The sequence below is a fragment of the Gasterosteus aculeatus genome, chromosome 16 (assembly GCF_964276395.1).
Source record: "Gasterosteus aculeatus chromosome 16, fGasAcu3.hap1.1, whole genome shotgun sequence".
In the NCBI taxonomy this organism is placed as follows: domain Eukaryota; kingdom Metazoa; phylum Chordata; class Actinopteri; order Perciformes; family Gasterosteidae; genus Gasterosteus; species Gasterosteus aculeatus.
In genome coordinates this window covers 7059324-7079673 of record NC_135704.1, presented here as the reverse complement: position 1 = coordinate 7079673, position 20350 = coordinate 7059324, and the positions used below count along the sequence as shown (strand labels likewise).

The window sequence follows — 20350 nt, the reverse complement described above, 5'->3', positions numbered from 1 at the left end:
TCTTGCATATAGACCTCTAACCAGAACTCCCACAAGAATCAAGAAACAATATTTCAGAGGTTAAAAAAGGTTATATTGTTGTTGTTGTTGTTGTTATTATTATCATTACTAGAAATGAGGTCTTTAGAAACAACAAGGGCGAAATGCAAATGTTTTATCAAGGGTTTTTCAAACTGGTTTAGAACAAGGGACACAAACATAAATCACACGCCAACTAACTCATTTGAGCAGAAGTTTATAGAAACTCTACAACACTGGGACTTTTCATCCGTTCGTCACTCCTCGACCCAAATTATCCTCCAGCATGAAAACATTACATGTCAGTCCGTCTGCGTGCAGTAATGGTTCCCTCCCGAACTTGGTGTTTCCATTTTCAACCCACTGCCATGGACTGCAGCAACACAGACCTCTGAGCCACTTAAAGCAGTCACACCCTGCTTTATAATCTCACATTAAATTTGATTAAATTACGCCATCTCTTGCCAACAATATGCCTGCTGACCTCACCAAATCACACCAACTGAATCCAAGCCCCTGGATCAATGCCTATGAAATGTAACTGGAGAAACTGCAGCTGGATACAATTCAGCTATGACACAATGATCGTAGTTGTATTGTTTTACCAAACTAATGCCGTGTTTACGCAATGTTCTTTACTTGTGCATTGCCGTGAAATGACAAAGCCACACCGCGGTGTATGTTTCAATTCTTTAGCACAGGTTGATTACTAGAATACACTTTTAGGAACTGTAATGGCCACAAACAGGCCTATAATCCAGTGGTCCCCAACCACCGGGCCGCGGACCGCTACTGGTCCGTGGGACCATTTGCTACCGGCCGCACGACAGAAAGAATTTTTTTTTTTCTTTTCTGAAAAATGTTTTATTTTTAAAATTGATCTTTTCTTTGTATTTATATTTGAAAGAGCCAGGTTAGCGAAACTAAGTAAGCTAAGATAACTAGCTGCTGATATGGTATCAAGTTAAATATTCCCAGCACGAAAGTAAAAATACGTTCAATGAATATAAATTAAATCATTACTGACATTTGTAAAGGTAAAATACTAATCTGAAAAATAACTATAAGTGAATAGAAGTACAATGGTGCATGAAATGGAGGTACTTGTGTGCCTCAAAAGTGCCTAAGTAAATGTACCAAGTTGCGTTCCACTTCCGTATTTTGTATAAATCCCTCTTTATACATGTTCCAATTTGTTATTAGTAGTTAACACAGCAGGATGATAACACAACATTTTATAAATAAACGTGTTCATATAATGAAACATTTGTACATGACAGCAATACGGGATGATTGGTCGTTGGTCCAGGTGGCAGACAGAGCATGTTGACGTGCCGACAGGAAACAAAGCGCACCTCATAAAAATAGAACTGAAAACGCAGACGGTCAAAAGCGAGACACTGTCTGCTGCGTCGGTCTTTGTTCCGCTTGTGTAGACCTCTGAAATAAGAGTAAAAAAAGCGTGTATTGTAAACTAGAAGTTGGGAAACGATCGATAGGAAACTCACTCTGACAGTTACACTGGCCGACATGTTCAGGGAGGAACATGTGAGGGGACCAAAGAAAACACTGGATTTGATCGGTCAGAAGGTTTTCCGATTGAGGAGCAGCTCGGCGGCCAAACAAGTAGTCACGAGGCAGACCGTTTTTTTTTTAAGGTATTGTTGGTAGCCTTGAAGTTGTTTCAGCGGGAGATGCAACGTAAGATGTTTTTTTTTTTTTTACAAAGCGAGCGAGTTGTTTATCAGGTTGCTCTTCCTGTTTTTTTCAGGTTCATTACAATTGAGATGTGAAAGCAAACCATTTGAATGAATCCCTCAGCCTCTTGCCCCACGGCTTTTTTCCACTGAAGTATGTTTTAACTTATTTCTCAATCCCAGAACTCTAAAAGGTTCATGCTCTCCGCCTTTCTGTCAACACCATGTTTTCACTGTCTCGTGTCGACCACGCCGTACCGCTGCAAACATACACACCCGAGCGTTACTGCTGAAATGTGCACCACATTTAGCCATCTCAAAGGAATAGTTGAACTTTTTGGTTTTCTTAAAATGTGCACTTTCGGCTCAGGCCAGAGTCAGGCCAGCTGCTCCTCTATGCTTTCAGTCTTTGTGCTAAGCTAACAGCAGCCGACTGTCCTTCATCGACAGATATAAGGGTCCATTCATCTTCTCAATTAAGTCTCCGCCAGAAAGGGAGTAAGCATATATCTTCCCCATTGACTGCTCTTCCCCCTCTTCAGATTAGCCTATACCTTGACTATAAAAACACAACTGTAGCACTTAAATTGTACCTATAATGGTTCTTATCTATAGCAAGTTGTAAATCGGCTAATTTGCACTTTCTTGTTTCTTGTTCTTCTGGGTTTGTATCCTTATGGCTGAAATGCACTTGTTGTAAGTCGCTTTGGATAAATGCTGAATTAATCCACTGGTATTGCTTTAAATTGTAAAAATGTTTTATTACAGACTCCTACATTTTAAATTAGGTTAGCACCATTGATTAAAAACAAACAATTTTCTCAGTGCCTTTCTGAGGAATATCTAAAGAGTAAATTTGACCTTTGTAGAGACAAAGAAAAGTAGAGATTAATATCTTAAGTAGCAAACATCTTCACAGTATCACTATATACACATTCATATTTTTAAGTTCTTCCCTTTAAGTGTGGACAGTTATAACACAATGAAACAAAATAAATTATTCCACTAAACAAAAGCGACACTGACTGATTGTGATGAGCAGTTCAAGTAACAGGATTGAGTCCAGTTTCCACAAAAGGAGACGTCCAGCAACACTTGATGTCACAACCAGCTCTCCCAGTCCGGAGAAGGCACAGAGGAAGGAGGAAGAGCAACATCTCGGGTCACACGGGGACTCAGGGAGGACTCGTTGGAGGAGATCAAACAAAGAGCAGCTTGCTGAAGTTCAGTCCGTCTCAAACGGCCCAGATCCTGAGCGCCGTGCTGGAGGAAGAGAAGAGTCTCGATGACATAGAGGCTTGTTTGTGCGCGGCAGGAGAAAGGGTCAGTGTGCAGGCTCCACATGTTTACATGGATTAGACACAGCTAATATACACAGCTTTCAAATGTTCTGCCAATATAAGAACCAGTGTGTGAATGAATTAATTGTATTACAGCATATTTCATTTGTCTTTAAGCTTATGGAAACACGTTGTTCCAATAATGCATTAAATATAGTACTAGTTCATAGTTGTATTTTTGATTTATTAATATATAGTTATTATAGTTATGTGTCCAAAACTGCGGGAGCTACATCACTTTCTTTAGTATATAAGTATCCAAATATATATTTGTCCCTTTTCCTGTAACTGTTGATGTAATTTATTTATAGATATTCATTGAGGGATCGTTGGTAATGGTATTAAAGTACATTTAGTCTTTTCATCACAACCAACTGCGGCTGGTATTTCTGACAAAGACCTTGAGAGGATTTCAAACTGGAACGAAGTAACGTGCAGCACAGTGTTGGAGTGAAGAGACAATACCTTGTTTGTTTCATGTGTGCGCGGAGGAGCTCTCTCTGCGGGTATCCACGACACTGCAGCACATACAGTCGCAAACATATTAGATTTCACTCTTATCACGTCAACTTGTTACTTTATTAACAGCACATGCAAGTAGCCTCCACTTTACTCTTACGGTTTCTCTGGCAAGAAGCAGACCGATGGCACACAGGCCGCTGGTCCAGCCAGAAAAAGAAACAACCACCTCTTTTACGCACAGACACACGGCAAGACCGTTGGCGAACGCGAAGGAATGTCTGTGTCTCCTAATGCTTTCTGTCTCATTGCATCAGCGCCGCCGTTGATTGGTAAAGATTTTGGGATAATAAATTGGTTTCCACAGTGGTTTGGCGTGGCTTGAAATCTCCTCCTCGTCTCCTGGAGCGGTCGACTGATGAACTAATCCTTTTTTTAAGCACAATCTTAGTCCTAAATCTTAAACTCATTTCCCCATTTCCCTGGTTTGCTTAGTCCGTGTGTTTATCTCATTGCAGTATAAAAGTGAGAACAAGAGAGGAACTTACGCTTGGTGATGGCGTACAAAGTCTGCAAACTGCCGGTCCTTCGCGTAGAGCTCAATGATGCGTATCCTGTCTTGGATTTCCTGCAGGAACACATGGTGTCAGTCGGATTGGAGCATTACATCACGGGAAGATAATCGTTAAGCTGAACGGGATGTTGCTTAATCATAACGTGACATTTCGACAGTAAAAACTGCAATGACTTTCCTATTGGAAGGCACATAAACCAGCTGGTAAATGAGTGAACCTGAGATTTGCCAAATCAGATCCTTAACATGTAAAAGGTGGATGTGGGAATTGAAAGTGAGGTACCTTGATTGAGGTACCTCACTGGGGTACTTTAGATGTGAGAAAACGCTTTTAAGGGAAACTTAAAGGGAGTTTTTACGACGGTTCAATTTAAAAATGTATTTTTGTAAAATTAAAGTATAGCTATAATGTGTAATGTATATCAATATAAACACCAGATTGGTGTTTTAATTTATGCAGGGAAAACTTTTACAAATCCAAAGTCCGGGCAGTGAGGGTTGTCAAGAAGAAAACCTTCAGCCGCCACTGAATTTCTCTGCAATCTCTTATTACAGTAAACGTGTACACATCGTCATCCTCTGTAGTTAATATGCCGCTTTTCCTTGAGGTTTTAGATTAAAAAAAATATAGACTTTATTTACATCAGTGAAAAAAATATTACTGCTTGTTAACATCACTGCATATTAAAAAAAGAAAGTAAATTCCCTCTTAATTCCCTCTGAATCAACCAGTGGACGGCAGTTCAGGAGGGGGGAGGGGGCCCCTCCCGGCCCCTCCCCTACACACACACACGCACACGCACACACCTCCTTGGTCAGTTCACTGTTCTCGTAGATGTGTCGTATCTCCTCGCTGCTGAAGTCAGTGGAGGCCTCTGCGCTGGCGCTGCTGTAGACGAGCGCCTCGGGGTAGCGGCGGTAGTAATGGCTGTAGCCGGTGGTGGCCTCACTCTCATACATGGGGTTGTACTTGGTCGCCCTTTCTAGGGACGGGAGACTCTCTCCTCGCCTGCAAAGCAACAGAAAAAACAATCACAACGTGGAGGCTGAATGATACACAAAGGAACACGTCATCAAGAAAGAACTGAGCTGCCGGGAATACAACTTACGTGTTGATTGACCTTAATTATGTCTTAACCTTCATTACTGGTGTCTGTCTGGGTCCGCCTCTAAGCGGGGCATCGTGTTCGGTGTTTAAGGCTGTTTTGGAACTGTTAACTGTCTTAAGTTGACAGTGTTTTTCCACATGCTGCTCCGGGAAGCATGCCATATGTACACACACACACACACACACCGACACACACAGATAGATAAAAAGAGTCTGTTCACCATCTATGTGTTTGCAAAAAAAAAAAGAGTAAAAGTGAAAGGATCAAAGCAGGTGGATAATCTGACCATTAAACTGAAGATACAGTTGTGGGATATCTCAACTTGTGTCCCCTCAAGAAAGTAACCAGGCTGCTTTAATCGCAAAAAGATGACATGGAGGAGAGGAAACCTCTAACAAATAAAGTAAAAGTAATGTAAGAATAGGTTTGTTTATTGTCAAGAATAAACAGTCTTTCAGGCTAATATACTATATATATCTTATTAATTTCAATGACAAAGCACCTATTTGTTTGTCAAGGACACAAATGTGTAAAAACTATGGAGCGACACATTGTAAATGAGCGAATGTGTGGAAATGTTTGGCCGTCGCGGTGCGAGTGAGGGGTTTTCCTCACCGAATGGGGTCCTCTGACTCATCCTTGTCATACTGATCCCGTAACGTCCTGGCGAGGAAGAAGATGACCACAGAGGCCACAAAGAGGAATCCAGCTACGGAGGAGATCGCTATGCCGACCACCAGCGGCTCAGACACATACTCCTCGCAGTGCTCTCCTCTGTACCACCAGTTTTCTCCGACACGACACCTGAAGTAACAACGGTAATTGTGAGTAACTCTATAGACTGATCATGAGACACCAGAAGAACTGCATACCCATTGCTGCTGTTTTCATTCTGATGTGAATGATTAGAGAAAATATAAGTGGAAGATTGAATCATGTTTGCATGTTGTCTCGACATAGTTAACGACAACGCTTATAATGTTCTGTGTGTGTTATTAAATCACGATTGCCATGTGCTGGAATGAAATAAGTAGAGTGACGCAATAGTTTTATTTGGACGGTATGAAGTAAACAACAATCCCGCAGCATCTGGAGCTGCCTGCGTGTTTTATGACGATGCAGAGGGTGTCTGTTCATAATCATACGATTTCATAAAAACGCAGCCACAGGCCGCATTTCGGTCACTAATTTGGATCACTTCCACATTATTTCACACGCACATGTCTTTTTGGAGACACATACACAAACATGCATAGAAACAAAAACTTCCACAAAATCCCCCAAAAACTCCCCAAGTTGTGTTCCTTATACAGCACATTTAGTGCTAAACGCCAAATTTAATTGAACATGGTAAATTGCCAAAGCTTTGATGTCTGACCTCAAGCTATTTTTCTTAATCTTGACCTATTCTGGGTCATAAAAAATATGAAGTTGTATTTGTTGCCAACTTAGGTACAAGACTAAATCTGTATTTCATTTAGTAGGTTCTGATTATATGTTTATATCTTTTATGTATGAGGAGGGAAATAAGAAATGTGCTTATGAACAAAGGCTTTAAGTCTGTTGGTCATCAGTCATCTTCACGTCCTCAAAACGAAAACAGCAGTATAGCTGGAAGTTCAGAATGTGGCCTCATATGCATGAACTGTTGAAAAGCTGCACTGGCCTCAAAAACCTGCCCCCTCCCCACACACAACCTGATCCTTTCCCCACCCACCTGCAGATGGCGCCCTGGCCGGGGATGATGTCACACTTGCCGTCATTGAGGCAAAAGTCAGTCCGCAGCTCACAGATACTCTGACAGGGCAGGCCTTCCACGCTGAAGTATCCAGCATTGCAGACGCACTCTCCCTCGCCCGACCACTTGTTCACCTTGCACTCTGCGTACTCATTACACGCCTGGAACTTACAGGGGTCGGCCTCGTCACCTGGACGTCAGAGAAACCACAACCGATGACTTTAGGTATCGAGACGCAACTGTAGCCTACCAAGAAGATGCTCATGAGAGGACCAGTTATTAACAAGATCTACAACATTAGCTTTTCATGGAAAATGGAAGAGCCGCAGCGCCCATTATCTAACGCTATGCTAAGCAAACTGGCTACAGCCGTTTATTTACCATTATTCACCGTACAGACGTGGGAGTGGCTGTTAAATAAAAGCAGTAATAATAAAACAAAACACAATTTGAGCAAACTCAACGACATACTGTAATAGTTTGCATAATAATTTAAATACATTAGATCTACACACAGGGATCAGTTAATAATAGTACAGGAGCTGGTTAGCATAGCTTAGCATGGAAACAGGAGACGCGAGGAAACAGCTATGCTAGCTCTGTCCAAAGGTAACAGAATCCATCTTCCAGCAAGCTCAGTGACTCACAAGTTATATATTAATTGTTTAAATTAATCATTTGTGGGTTTACAGGTGTTCAAATGTTTGTAAATGAGATGAAATCAACGCATTCGGTTGTCGTTCCCTCTCATCAGTAAAACATTCTGTCTGCCAGCCTTTCACATTACATTCAACGTCAAAGTCGGCCGCCCATTATCAGAAAAACACTCCGGCTCCCTCGTATGGCTTAAAGCAGACTGAAGGTGTACGTGTTAAACACAAGAAAATGGAAGAAATGTATTTGGCTACCCTGATAAAATCTCCTGCGACCCACCTTCGGTCTTTGTGAACGACTCCTCTGGAGGCCTGAAGGTGCAGGACAGTGGATGTGGCTGCCTAGCTGGTGGATGTCATAACGACTGCAGACAGTTGAGAACCTACCTGACTCGACGTCCAGTGAGTACTTATCGATGGCCAGGTTCATGGTCTGGTAGGCTGTATTACAGAAGTCCTCCAGGATCAGATAGACCGTGGTGGTGACACTTTGTGGCACAGGTTTGCCAAATTTCATCCGGCTGTTGACGACAATGCTCCCGTTCCTGAAGTTTAGGATCTCCAGGTTCTCAAAGTTGCTCAGGTTGGACTGCAGGTATGGTACAAGCTGGAAAAAGATTGAAAATCGTAGAGTTTGATGTTTCAACACAACAGTGGGAATACTGAAAAGCAGAATGTAAGACGTTCACCAGCTCGATGAAGCGCTGCTCCAGAGCTTTGTATTCTGGGGAGCTCTTGTTAAATAGATCATCTGAAAAGATCATGTTGGTCACCCGCAGGCTGAAGAACACCATCAGTGCTCGTCCAGGGTTCGCAGGCATGGCGATGCTGGCTTGGTCTGTGCCGTGTGCAACGCCAAACGGGAAGCCGGTGCTGCCCTCCTCTGTGTGGTTAATCAAATCATAACCATAGTGGATCACATCATAGCCTCGTTCTCCAATGGCGGCATCGTCCAGGCCTCGGCCGGTGGTCTGGATCTGGTGGGTAAAAAGGATTTGAACAGTTTTGAGAAGAGACTTTCTACCTCTAACTAGCGGTTTATGCGGTTTAAGCGGTTTCCTGGTTTATGGTCTTACAAGCTGTATAAACTAATATGTAGCAAGAAAGTTGTGTCCTCGTTTGAAAATTTCAAAAATTAAGAATTAAGATTTAAAAGAAAAGCAAGATGAGATAAATGAAAAATGTCTGTTAAGTGATATTTTGCCCTTTCTTTCAATACAATTATTTAGCTTTACCTCCACCAGTAGAGGGATTATGACGTCAGGTTGCCCTTCGGAGGAAAGGTCAACTTCAGAGATTTGGGTGAAAGGCGATTCGCTCTCTGGAGCCGGCCGGAGTTGATCTCTGGTGACGAGTAAGACTTCATCCTCTGCAAGATCCTCTGTGGAGATCCCTGGAGCTGCTGTGGCCAAGTCCTCCGCAGGCGGAGCTTCAGGTGGCGTCTCTTTCCTCACGCCGTTTCCCTCGCTCTCTTCCTCCATGCTACCATCTTCAACGGCAACTACGTGTTCCTCAGGATAGGGCCCCACCTTATCAATGTCCGCTTCTTCCACGGGCTGTTTGGGATTTACTTCCTCCTCTGCCGATGGAACATCCGTGGGGCTGGATTCTTCTGTACCCTCCACCGGGTCTTCACCACCAGGAAGCAGACCTGTTTCTGCTGCCTCCGGCTCTGCTTCACTCTCTACATCTGCAGCCTCAGCAGGTGGGACCATGACAGGCAGGCCTTCTGCTACGGTCTCTGCTGCAGTGGTAGAGATCTCGAGCTCCTCTGGAATCTCTTCCTCACTCACAACAACCTCATCTTCCAAAGCTGCAACGGTAGGTTCTTCTCCCACTGCCGCAACCCGGACATCTTCTGTTATCGGCCCATCTTCTGCGGCGGTCTCCTGAAGGGACACCTCTCCTTCCTCCGTCGGCGTAGATGGGTGGAGCAGGTCCTCCGGGTCATCTGTGGTCAAACCAGAGGCCTCCACCTCCACTGGGGGTTCAGGCAGCGTGACGTCCTCCGGCAGCTCAGCCGGGAGCTCCTCTGCTGGACGGCTTTCCACAGCAGGAGTCTGCAGAGTGTCATCCAGCAACAGACCCTCCTCCTCAATGCCTAGAAAAAACAGAGACAAGAAGACACTCAGTCCCCGCTGGACTCCTTGTGTTGAAACTGGCCACAGCACACAGAAAACTGTTTAAGATCGAATAAATGAGAGCTGAGAGGAAAAGAAAAATGATCCATACATTTCCATAGTGGTTTTAGTGCAAACATAAAGCAGTACGAAGTGCAAGACTGCGAAAATGGAAATGATAATTGAAAAGGATTACGATGCGATTAACGCTCACCGCCGGCTTCAGGTGCACCAGTGGCAAGTCCAGGAGCAGGAGACACAAGCTCGCTCTCCTCCAGGACAATTACGTTATTTTCTGTGTCTGCGGTGGTTTCAGAGGGCTCAGGCAGGACGTCGTCTTCTATGACAACATCTGTGTCCTCTTCCAGGATGGGGACCTGTGGTGGCTCATCAGCAGCATCAATCTGCATCACAAACAGGATTCAAGGTTTAATTGCCAATGTGTTTTCCATTGAACAGGAGTATCGATTGGTCAGATATTTTAGGTTTCAGGTTTATTATATTTTTGTTTAAAAAATAAAAAAATAAATATTTGCTTTTTTGTCTTTGCAAAACACAACGTTAGCTAACTGACAGCGTCAATACACGTTTGATGGCGTGCGCAGTTATAGTCCGACATAAATTATGTTTAATTACTTTGATGATTCATTACAAACAAACACATTTACCTCAACCATTTGCCAGTACGTTGTGGTCCACTAGGTGGCGTTCTGCGGCGCACCAGTGAGCATCGCTGCACTGTATAATTCCACATCAGTATGTGAGTAGATAAGATATATAAAGACGGAGTCAAAGTGACTTCACCACGTGGTTTATGGACTGCTGTTGTGAAGAGTTTAGTTAGCTAACTAGCTCGTTAATTCCACTTACAACACCAGTTACGGAACATAAGCGGCTATGGGATTTTACCTCTCCGGCTTCCTACTTAAACTGGTTATATGTTGTTATGAATTGATAATAAGCACAATTTGACACCTTGTCAATACCTTGGATCAGGTCAGATATTGTTTACCTTGTTTGTAATGACTTTCTTTGGACTACTTGTCTAATACTGTCGCTCGCTGTTTGTATCGGCTGAACGGTAAAAAGCGGCATGTTGCAGCCTCCTCACTTCTAATATCAACTCAAAGAAAGCGCGAAAAACCAGCAGCTGAATCACAAACGTTCCAGATCCAAACCGGAGCAGCAAAGTGATTCGGTGGCACAGAAACTCTGCGCTCTTGCATATGAATCATTTACTGATGAGACGTTTGCCAAACTCTCCCAATTTATGTGATGAGTCAAACTAATCACTTAGCGAGCTGCAAAGTGAACCAACAGATGCATTTAGCGAACCCACCCAAGTGCACAGTCGACCACGAGACAGCACTAACAAAGAGAGACTTAGGATGCAATTATTTGTCTGAGTGAACTCATATGTGGTGTCTCTCCTCTCTACTGGCTGTGGTGTGGGGCACCGTAACTTTTGCCCCAGAATAGCATCAGTTTAATATAGCAAGAGCCAAACTAATCCTCAAATCCTCACTTCATCTTTGCCTTCAAGATCATCCTCTACCTGCGCTTGGTTTGGATCCGGATGACATCATGAGCCAGTTACCTCAACATCATTCGCACGTCTGCAGTCAAGCTTCTTTAGACGGAAGTGATTTAGCAGCCTTTTGGGGTCTCAAGGCATCTGTATAGCATCTGTACAGTGTACAGAGAGATTGCTGTTATGATTGTGGAGATAACTTGTTAACTCACCACGGCTGCGTCTGCTGCGTTGACAGACTCGGCGCCCTCAGACACTGTGGAACCAGTGGGGGAAACAAATAATGAAAACAATGCAAACGCGCCAAATAGCTAAAAAGGAATGCCTGCAGGAGTCTGCAGATTCCTGTTAAAATCTGGCGTGAATATCAGCCGCTGTGGAGCCAAGGCTATTACTGCAAGGCCACCAAAGCAGAAAAACAAAGCCAAACTCTGCATTTACGTTCCCTGGCCACACACACACACACACACACACAGTTTAGCGAGTATTTCATGTGGAAGTTCATAACTGACGCAAGCGTCGGATGGCATGCCCCTTTGGGAGCTCACCATCACGGTAAACTAATGACAGGCATTCTCACCAAAAACATTAGCAAGCAGAAATCACACGTGCAGGCAGCGATGGTATAGACATTATCACATCCTTCGATTCCTTCAGATTGCTGGAGAAAGCCCCTCAAGCCAAAGCGGGAGAACGCTAACCTACTTACTGACTGGCTAAATCTAACAGTGGTTTAAATGTGAGCATTTGAGCATGTGTTTTACTTTTGGGTCTTCTGCTGCATCAATTATTATCCCTTCTCTTCATATACTGTCCGGTATATAAAATCCACTGGGAGGAAGCCAAAGGAAAGGACTCCAGTAAAGCCCCAAAAGTGGAGGGCTCGCATTTCAAACATGCTTTTTTCTCTCAGCCGTCTTTCGCAGACCACTAAATGACATCGATTTAAGTGTCACGCAGAATAACACACCAGTCCTTTAACTGATGCTCATGTTACTGATTATGTTACTGATGCTAAAATTCCCTGTTTTTGAGCCGAAACTTTTTTATAAAGATGCCTCTGTCGTCTTTGATGAAAAGACCAGACGAATAAGAAACAGATGCGAGTGTTTGTGGTGTGTGGCGTATGTTGTAACACTAATGCTGGGCCTACTGTGTCTCTATTTGATATGCCTGCCAACCTGCGCCCCCAGCCTCTTCGCCGACATGACACTTAACTAAACAGTTATGACAACGGCATGTGCGTGTTTTGCTGCAGAGCGGCAATCGTCTCACCACTTTCCACCGCGTTGCCATGCGGGCCTTCGGTGTTTACGCTGTGGACCGCGCCGGTGGTGTAGACCTCCGGGGAGAGCTGCGTGACCCGGCGGTAGGAGTTCTCCACCCGGTTCGACTGCAAGGTGAGGTAGTCCAGTTGATCGTTGCTCACTCCTGCTCCATCCACCGCCACTGTGACGGCGTAGACGACCACCACGTTGTCCTGCCTGATGACACACACGTGATGAGGTGCCGAGGAAAAGGTTTCTTTTTTTTTGTTTTTCTGACCCAAACTCGGTGAGGATGTTTCCCACTCAGCACACCTTACCTGCACGTAAGCATCATCTAACATTCATCCTGTGTGAATCGGTCAGGCATCAGCATTATTTTACAACAAACCTCCAAAAAGGATTGTAAAGCTGTCACAGATGACTGATGACACAAAATAATAACTGCTTGCGATAGAAAAAGCCAATCAATCAGACATCAATTGACTACTGGAATCCTCCACTCGGCTTTTCGGGTTCCTGGCAGACCGCCGAGCACCTGCTGGTCCGTAATCACTAAGAATGCAAAGAGCTAAAACCAAAAGAGCAGTGCGTGTATTTCAAATCTCTCGCCGAGGTGGAATTTATTCACCCAAGGAGTGTATGGAAATGTATATTTGACTACGTATACTATGTATATTTCTAAAAAAGATTATTTCAACCCTACAAATTTCAGGAAGTGTATTTCCCAAACTTCTTTTACAAAAACAAATATTTTCACACAGCTCTGAGTTCTTCTTCAACACCATTAACCATCAACTTCACCTTTGCTCCCCCTGAACACACAGCATCTTTCCCGCTGACCCTCGCCCCCCTCGGCTGATTGGTGAGGTTGTAAAGCCTCTTATAATCTTCTTCTATAGAAGAGCACCTGCTCACTCGTTTCCACCCAGCCTGATCCCACTTACGATGCGAGTGACCACACTAAGACCATTAACGCAGGCAACTAGTGGCACACACTCTCACGCTCACAGGGTAAATACGGGGGGAGATGACGGTAACGCCACACCCACCCACCCACACACACACCCACACACACACACACACACACAGATACAGCTAAGGAATGCTTGATGGGGAAATGTTGGCTTAAGCTATAATACTGTAGGATAAACTACTGCGGTCGGTACGGATGACCCACCCTTCAGTGTCCTTCTGGGGCCTGCAGGGAACAGGTGACATAGAGTTAACATTACAAGTCCTTATTGTGAGCACATTTCTTCTCTCCACAGGATTAAACCACAGCGGGAACACTGACCTGAAGTCCAGTACGGACATACTCTTAAATCCAGGAAGCCCCTCCAGAGCGTCCTCTATCTGCAAGGACAAACGTGATGACGCGTGATGAACGGGCCTCGGTAGCAGCTTCTTATTTTGATAGAGCTGCAATAAACTCGCTTGGCAAAATGCATGTTGAGTTATTGTTCCAAAAGGGCTAATTTTGTTCAAAGCAACTGTAAGGGCTGGAGCCTTTTGTTCCGTGGCCCAGACTGCTATCCTCTGGAGGCAGACCAGTGCACTGTGGTTAACTTTTTTTTATTGGTCTACAAGGCTTTGCTTCTATGCACAAGAAAAACAATTCCTATATTGTTCTGCAGACTCACTGACCTGGTTTGTTTAATCCACTGGGGAAAGTGGACACAAAAACAGGTCTCCAGGGCCTTTTGTCTCCTGGCGTGTCCTCCAATTCCCCCTTCATAACATTCATAATAACTTGCCCTGTGCTCCACTCACACTCATCATTTGTTCACGGCACGTGAGAGTGTGTGTGTGTGTGTGTGTGTGTGTGTGTGTGTGTGTGTGTGTGTGTGTGTGTGTGTGCTTGCAGTGTGTGCATATGAAGGGATGCAGATTTTATGTGAGTTGCAGATTTTCACGGAGAAAAGCGGTGATTAGGGGATAATGTTTTCCCATGTGGGAATAAAATGAAGTGCGTACTTATGATGCCAGAGAAAATCACCTTAACGAGTTTACTGAATTTTCCAAGTACCTGTAAAGAGCACTGAAGTTGCTTCCAAAGGCAGGGCACCATAAACCAAGTTTATCTTTTACCAGATGTACGTCACAACGCTGTATTTTCAGCCCATATTTATGTGCTTTTCAGACCCCGCCCAACAGATTGGGTTTAACCACCGCCGCTGTTAAAGCGTGTGGTAGTGAAACAAACAAGGCACCCATTGAAGTCCACGAAACAGGAGATGCGGCCAGTCCAGTCCGCAGGTAAAAATAGAGAACCACTAACCTCCCGTTAGTGCATGAAGAGAGACAGATGGAAGCCGATGGAGAGACAAACCTTTTCAGCCAACTGTCTGCTAAGAGTTTGGTGGTGGAGGCTGGCCGGATCGCCGAGGTCGTTGCTGTACGTCTCCCCGGTCAGCAGGAGGCTCAACTCCACCACCTGCTCCAGCACCGTGGGGTTGGGAGGCTGCAGGGGAATGTCATTGTCCGTCTGCACCACAGGAGAAGAAGGACTTTGTGATGGAGTAGTTCTGAGTGTACGTCAGTGAAACGATGAGCGCGTGCACTCACTGGACTCTCCACCACCTCTGGAGCGATGGCGGCTGCTTCCTGCACGGTATCACCTTCATCGTTCTCTTCTGGGTGGATGAGTTCATGTGCAAAAAAAAAAAAAAAAGGACTCTTGGTTTATTTCTAGTGGATGTGAGCTTAACCCTTCGGCACGTGTGGTCACGGATGGCCGTATGGATTAGACGGCCCTGACCTGCGTACAGCCGAGCTTACTCACCAAACACACAGAAAGATTCACTGAACTACTAGCGAGAATATCCTACAAACAAGTACTAAAACACACACTGGATGATGCGCTGATACTGAAACAAAATGTACGTGGAGGAATGCAGAAACACAAGGTGATGAAAGTCCTACAGTTAACCAGTGACACTGACCCAGCGCAGGAGCCTCAGCATCTTCTGGGGACTTTTGTGTGGGAGTGCTGTGAAAGAGTAGAGGGTTGTTTCAACAGTGCTGATTTCATATTACTCAATGATGACGAGCACGTAGGCGAACAGTGTGAGTGTGAGATGCAAGTAAAATTCAAAGAATGAGACTACGATTTATGTATTACACAAATACTCCAAACACAACCAAACATTAATGAACTGTTTTTAATGTAAAGTCCCCCAAAGTAGACAACTTAACTGGCATAAAGGTATTGTAGGACAAGGAATAATTAGTAATACCAGTCTCAATATTGTACGCTATCTAGCAAACGGCGAGCGCAGCTGGGCAAAGACAATAACATGAGGGCATCAGATATATCAGACTGAGGTAGACTTAGTAGAATGAATCCATGCTGCATGTAAGCATCTGTGTGTGTGTGTCTGTGTGTATGTATGCGTCTGTGTGTGAGAGGTGGGCATCTATGTGTCTGTCCAAACCCAATCTCATTCTGAGTTTAATTTTGCATTCCATTTTTTGCAGGATTGTATGTGTATTACACAGTAACGGCGCCGACTGTCTGCATTCATGGCAGTTTGGATGTAAAGTGTGTCTTGTGATGATGATGTCATTAGTTGTGTTATTTAATGCATGATCTGTATTTTACTAGGCAGACCTCTCCAGTTGAGTTTGTTTATTTGTGTTAGGTTATGATTATAAAAAGACAAAATATTCACAAAATATCACAGAAACAAATGGAAAAAAGAAACAATTCAAAAGCGTTTGATGCAATAGGTACGATATGAGAGCCTTACATGCACATTCGGTGCCAGGGCCTGGCGGCTTCACTACAGATGGTTGGAAGAACAAACATATTTAAAAGACACAGACTTAATGACAATATCAATGAATTTATGACGTTGGCACTGAGAAAAGGGAGGTTAATTTTTACCTTTTCAAACCTGGCAGTGACATTCTCTAGAAGGAGAAAGAAGCAGAGTTGTAAATCCTGTCCTGTACTGCACACAGTTACCGGTTCGTTCTGACGTCAGTGAGCCACTCGCCTTTTCAACCAGAGCCCGGTGCTCCTCTGATCGGCTAAAGTAGCCGCCAACATCTTGTGCCGTGACTGAGCCCTCCTGGCATTGGCTCATCCAGCTCTGGTACTCTTCTTGCTCTGGGAGGCGGTCCCAAAAGATCTTGAAGGCCTCCCATACGGTTTCCTGGCACACTTTTCACACCAGAAAAAAACAAACACCAATCACTTTAGAACACCAGCTTGTTGTGCTTGCAGTGATTTCAACGGTATTTTGGTCGGGGCGACACTTCAACGCGTGAAGGTCTCTTCTAGGTAACAAACACCACGTTGTTGGCTCATTACCAGGGCATAACAAGCATCCGTAATTTACTAGGGCAGTGATATACCTTCATATTGCTTTGCAGGGAGGACCAAATCTGGGTCCATACAATGAATAACCTCAGTCAGTCAGCCTAGTGGGCCCTGATCCAAAGTCAATGCACAAACAAATGTGCCAATCTTCTCCCCTAATCAACGCCGTCTGTGAGGGCTGAGACACCGGTGGTCATCTCTAAATCCAAATCCACCTTGCATAACAGATCTCGGCTGTCTTTGTCTACGTCTAGCTGCCCTCAAGTTCACACCTTGATCTCTGTCCACTCACACGTCGCAGAGCAACTAAATGTTTCTTCTGTCTTAGATATTAGATTAGTCCACATGTGATGTTTCCTGAGGTGTCAATTCACAAATCACACAAACGCTCCGACCTGTAAATAAATAGATTTCACAATGGGGATACAACCATACAGACGGTTTTAGTTTCGCACTATAAAACCCTGCAGGACTTGATAAAACTGACCTCTTAAATCTTACAAAAAAATGTTGTTCATTAAATATTGGTTTGGTTTCCCTTATCTGACAATAGTGCAATACGGGATCCACTCTCCTTAGACGTTCAGTCTGACCTCGGAGATGGAAGTAGCTCAGGTGGTTTTCAACGACTTGCTGCGTGGTCTCCTGAGCGCAGAGTTTGACTCCGCTCGGGAAAAGGATGTTCCGTTTCCGTCGGGAGATTACCGCATGGCCTTCGTCTGCTCCCCTGACCTCAGATACATGGACGACCCGCGGCACCTCCTCGGGCTCCTGACTATAGGCCAGACTCATGTCACCCATAGAGGAACCTTCCAGGGTTGCATCTGGGGGACAACAGACAAACAACAAAACACACACACACATGAGACTTAATGGTTAACTCTTCTTGGGAAACGTGTAAGCAAGAAGTTAAAAAGTCAAAGAACATACATACCTGTCCTCATGGCCGAAACTGTGACCACGAAACTAAAAACGGATCTCAACGATATGATGCTCATGTTAAATCCGCGATTGTGTCTAAATCCTTGAACTTGGAAAAGGTCTAAATAGTTGTGTGCTTCTCCTCAACAGCTTCATACAAGTTGGCATAGTCCAAAAGTCTCCAGACGCAGGAAAACAACAGAGGCACGTGCAGAGATCATTTGACGACGCTGTGACATGCCGGTTTCCCTCTGCGGCTGAAGACGGGCGTGTCCCGCCGCGTTGAGAGGACGGCTCGTGGCTCAGGTAGGAAGGCAGATGGCTCTTTGAGAGAGGAGGATTTCCTAATGCTCACTAATCCTGTTTACTGTAAGCCCTGTAAAGCACTCGCCAAGAAGTTACCGGAGCAACACTGAATGGAGAGGTGGTGGGGGTGGAGAGGGGGGGGCATAGTGTTTAAGAAACATGGACAGAGAGGAGGATGTAACAGCAACAGGGACAAAGGACGCGTCGATACAATCGTGTGTCATCATGGTTTACTGATTCGTGAAGGCAGATTAGTTCACATTTAATGTTTCCTCCGAGAAAAGCAAACGGCCGACAAAGAGACTTAATCTTGTTTCCCCAGTTGAAGGACAGTCCCCTTAACTGTAAGCACCCCGCTAACCAATTAGGCAAATAAAGTTAAACACAGCCAGCCTCTGAACAATGGCCGCCACACGTTTTCTTTAAACACAAACACACACACACAGTGAAATGTTCCAGGCTTGTTTAGCTGAGGTGTTGACCTCAGAAGTGAGAGTCACCCTTTGACCCCTAAACTCGCCCTTCTCAAGTGCGCTGACAATGGCAGTAACAAGCCCACCAGGCCAACGCCAACACACCGGTCCGTAGTAACGCTGGTGCTCACCATGTTCACCATTTGAATGGAGCGTGTCGGCATGCTCACATTTGATAAATCCCCATTTGAAATTCACAGTACAATTCCGGCGGTGAAGTGTCAGGAGTTTTGCTCCGCTTTTGGGACTGAAGCAACTTTAAGAACAGGACAGATGGAAATGTCGATGTTAAGTGAGAACTTACATGAGCAACACTATCACTGCGGTGCAGCCTCTGGGTACCAAGAACGTCAGCACAAACAGCTGGAGAGATCCTCCACTCAAAGCTCACACACATCAGCTTCATGGAGGCACCTGAGGAACTTGGGTAAACCCTCTGAGGACTATGAATGTCTGTAAAAGCCTTTGTGCCAATCCAGTTAGTTACAGTTAGAATAGAAAATAGAACTAAATAAACACGCATATACAGTGTAAGTGTACAATCCTCTTAGTTATGGTAAAAATCTTTCAATAAAATACGTATAAAATGTGTTTTTCTCTCTGATTGTCGTGGTGGCATCAAACCAAAGATCTGGCTGAAAAAGTGTTTATTCTCTCAGCTCGATCGTGCACCCAGAGATCATCGAGAACTGAGCCATGGGAGGGAGCAAAGTGTGCCAAGAGGGCAGCGGTTGGACTCTTTCTGTCCGTGTGTTTTCCTGAATGAGAGGCTTCTGATACGTGATTTCACAACACTGCAGAAACACATTGCAGGCCATGCAATCCATAAATATGTATGCATGCAATTACCAGTTTATAAGTCCCACCCTGTTCAGCCTGATGCATGCTAGGAATTAATTCAGGACTGTACATTATTACCTTTAGTAGAGTACACCGTATGAATTGGCAACTGAGTGAAGATGTTGTGTACACATGATGGCTGCAGCCCACTGCCAACAGATTCCGGAGGCGGGGGAATTACTCTCACGTCAGGCTGAGAGGGGATCGACACGCTGAGACATTAAATCCAACTAAGCCAACCATTTAACCCTCTGAACCGATTATATTGGCATTGTAATGGACAGACACTTTTAAAATGAATGCTTTTGGCCTGATATTAAATGTTCGCTTCTCTGGAATTATGAACAGAGCAGAAACCAAAGAAAACATTATATATATATATATATATATATATATAAAAAACACTATATATATATAATATATATATATATAAGGACCAAATCAGCTGATATACAACATGGGCATGTGTACCTTTGTTTCAGTTAACAGCTCTAATCCTCATCCTGTTACCATGTGAAATAAGAGTCAGGAATCAGGACTCTACCATTGCCTGGTTTGTATTTGTCATAGAGAACACGCTGGGATTGTTTAATACAATCATCTAGCTCTGAGATTCCAGAAAAATTATTAAGTGTTATTTGGTAGACAAGAATTCATCATGAAAAAGACACTTTGGAACCAGGTGCTGTACATTCCTCCAACACAATGACTTGAAAGAACGAATGGCTTTGAAAGATACAGAGAGGTGAAGAAAGCGACACAAGGCTCAGAATCTCTGCCGAGAGCAGTTTAGGCATCGGTGGTGACTGACAGAAATGTCCCTTAGGAAAATGGAGGGAAGAATAGGAATTAGCATACGACAGCTCAATTTGTTAGGGAATAGTACGTTTCCTGATGATAGTTTCCTCTGGGAGGTGTAGGAGGCACCGAGTGGCTCAAAGTTATTTCTTTTCTTTTATCATGAATTCAAAAAAGGGAC

General features: G+C 44.2%; 1 protein-coding gene across 3 annotated transcripts; it reads right to left on the bottom strand.

Moving 5' to 3' along the window:
* Positions 1–2455: 2455 nt before the first annotated feature.
* On the bottom strand, positions 2456–18941 carry impg2a (interphotoreceptor matrix proteoglycan 2a). Of its 3 annotated transcripts, none has more exons than XM_078090159.1 (22): positions 18836–18941; positions 17425–17655; positions 16506–16672; positions 16394–16419; positions 16257–16289; positions 15450–15496; positions 15073–15140; positions 14837–14992; positions 13802–13860; positions 13685–13705; positions 12515–12723; positions 11452–11495; positions 9923–10112; positions 8824–9689; positions 8278–8565; positions 7976–8195; positions 6915–7125; positions 5813–6001; positions 4896–5097; positions 4063–4142; positions 3521–3573; positions 2456–2978 (listed from the first exon to the last, which is right to left on the bottom strand). In XM_078090159.1, exons 2-21 carry the CDS (start codon positions 17630–17632, stop codon positions 3531–3533), a joined length of 3327 nt encoding a protein of 1108 aa, XP_077946285.1. In that variant the 5' UTR covers positions 17633–17655; positions 18836–18941; the 3' UTR covers positions 2456–2978; positions 3521–3530. The 3 variants fall into 3 exon arrangements, with proteins under 3 accessions (XP_077946285.1, XP_077946283.1, XP_077946284.1); XM_078090157.1 differs by lacking the exon at positions 18836–18941 and adding an exon at positions 17766–18068; XM_078090158.1 differs by lacking the exon at positions 18836–18941 and adding an exon at positions 17766–18068 and having other exon boundaries at positions 15073–15137.
* Positions 18942–20350: the final 1409 nt, after the last annotated feature.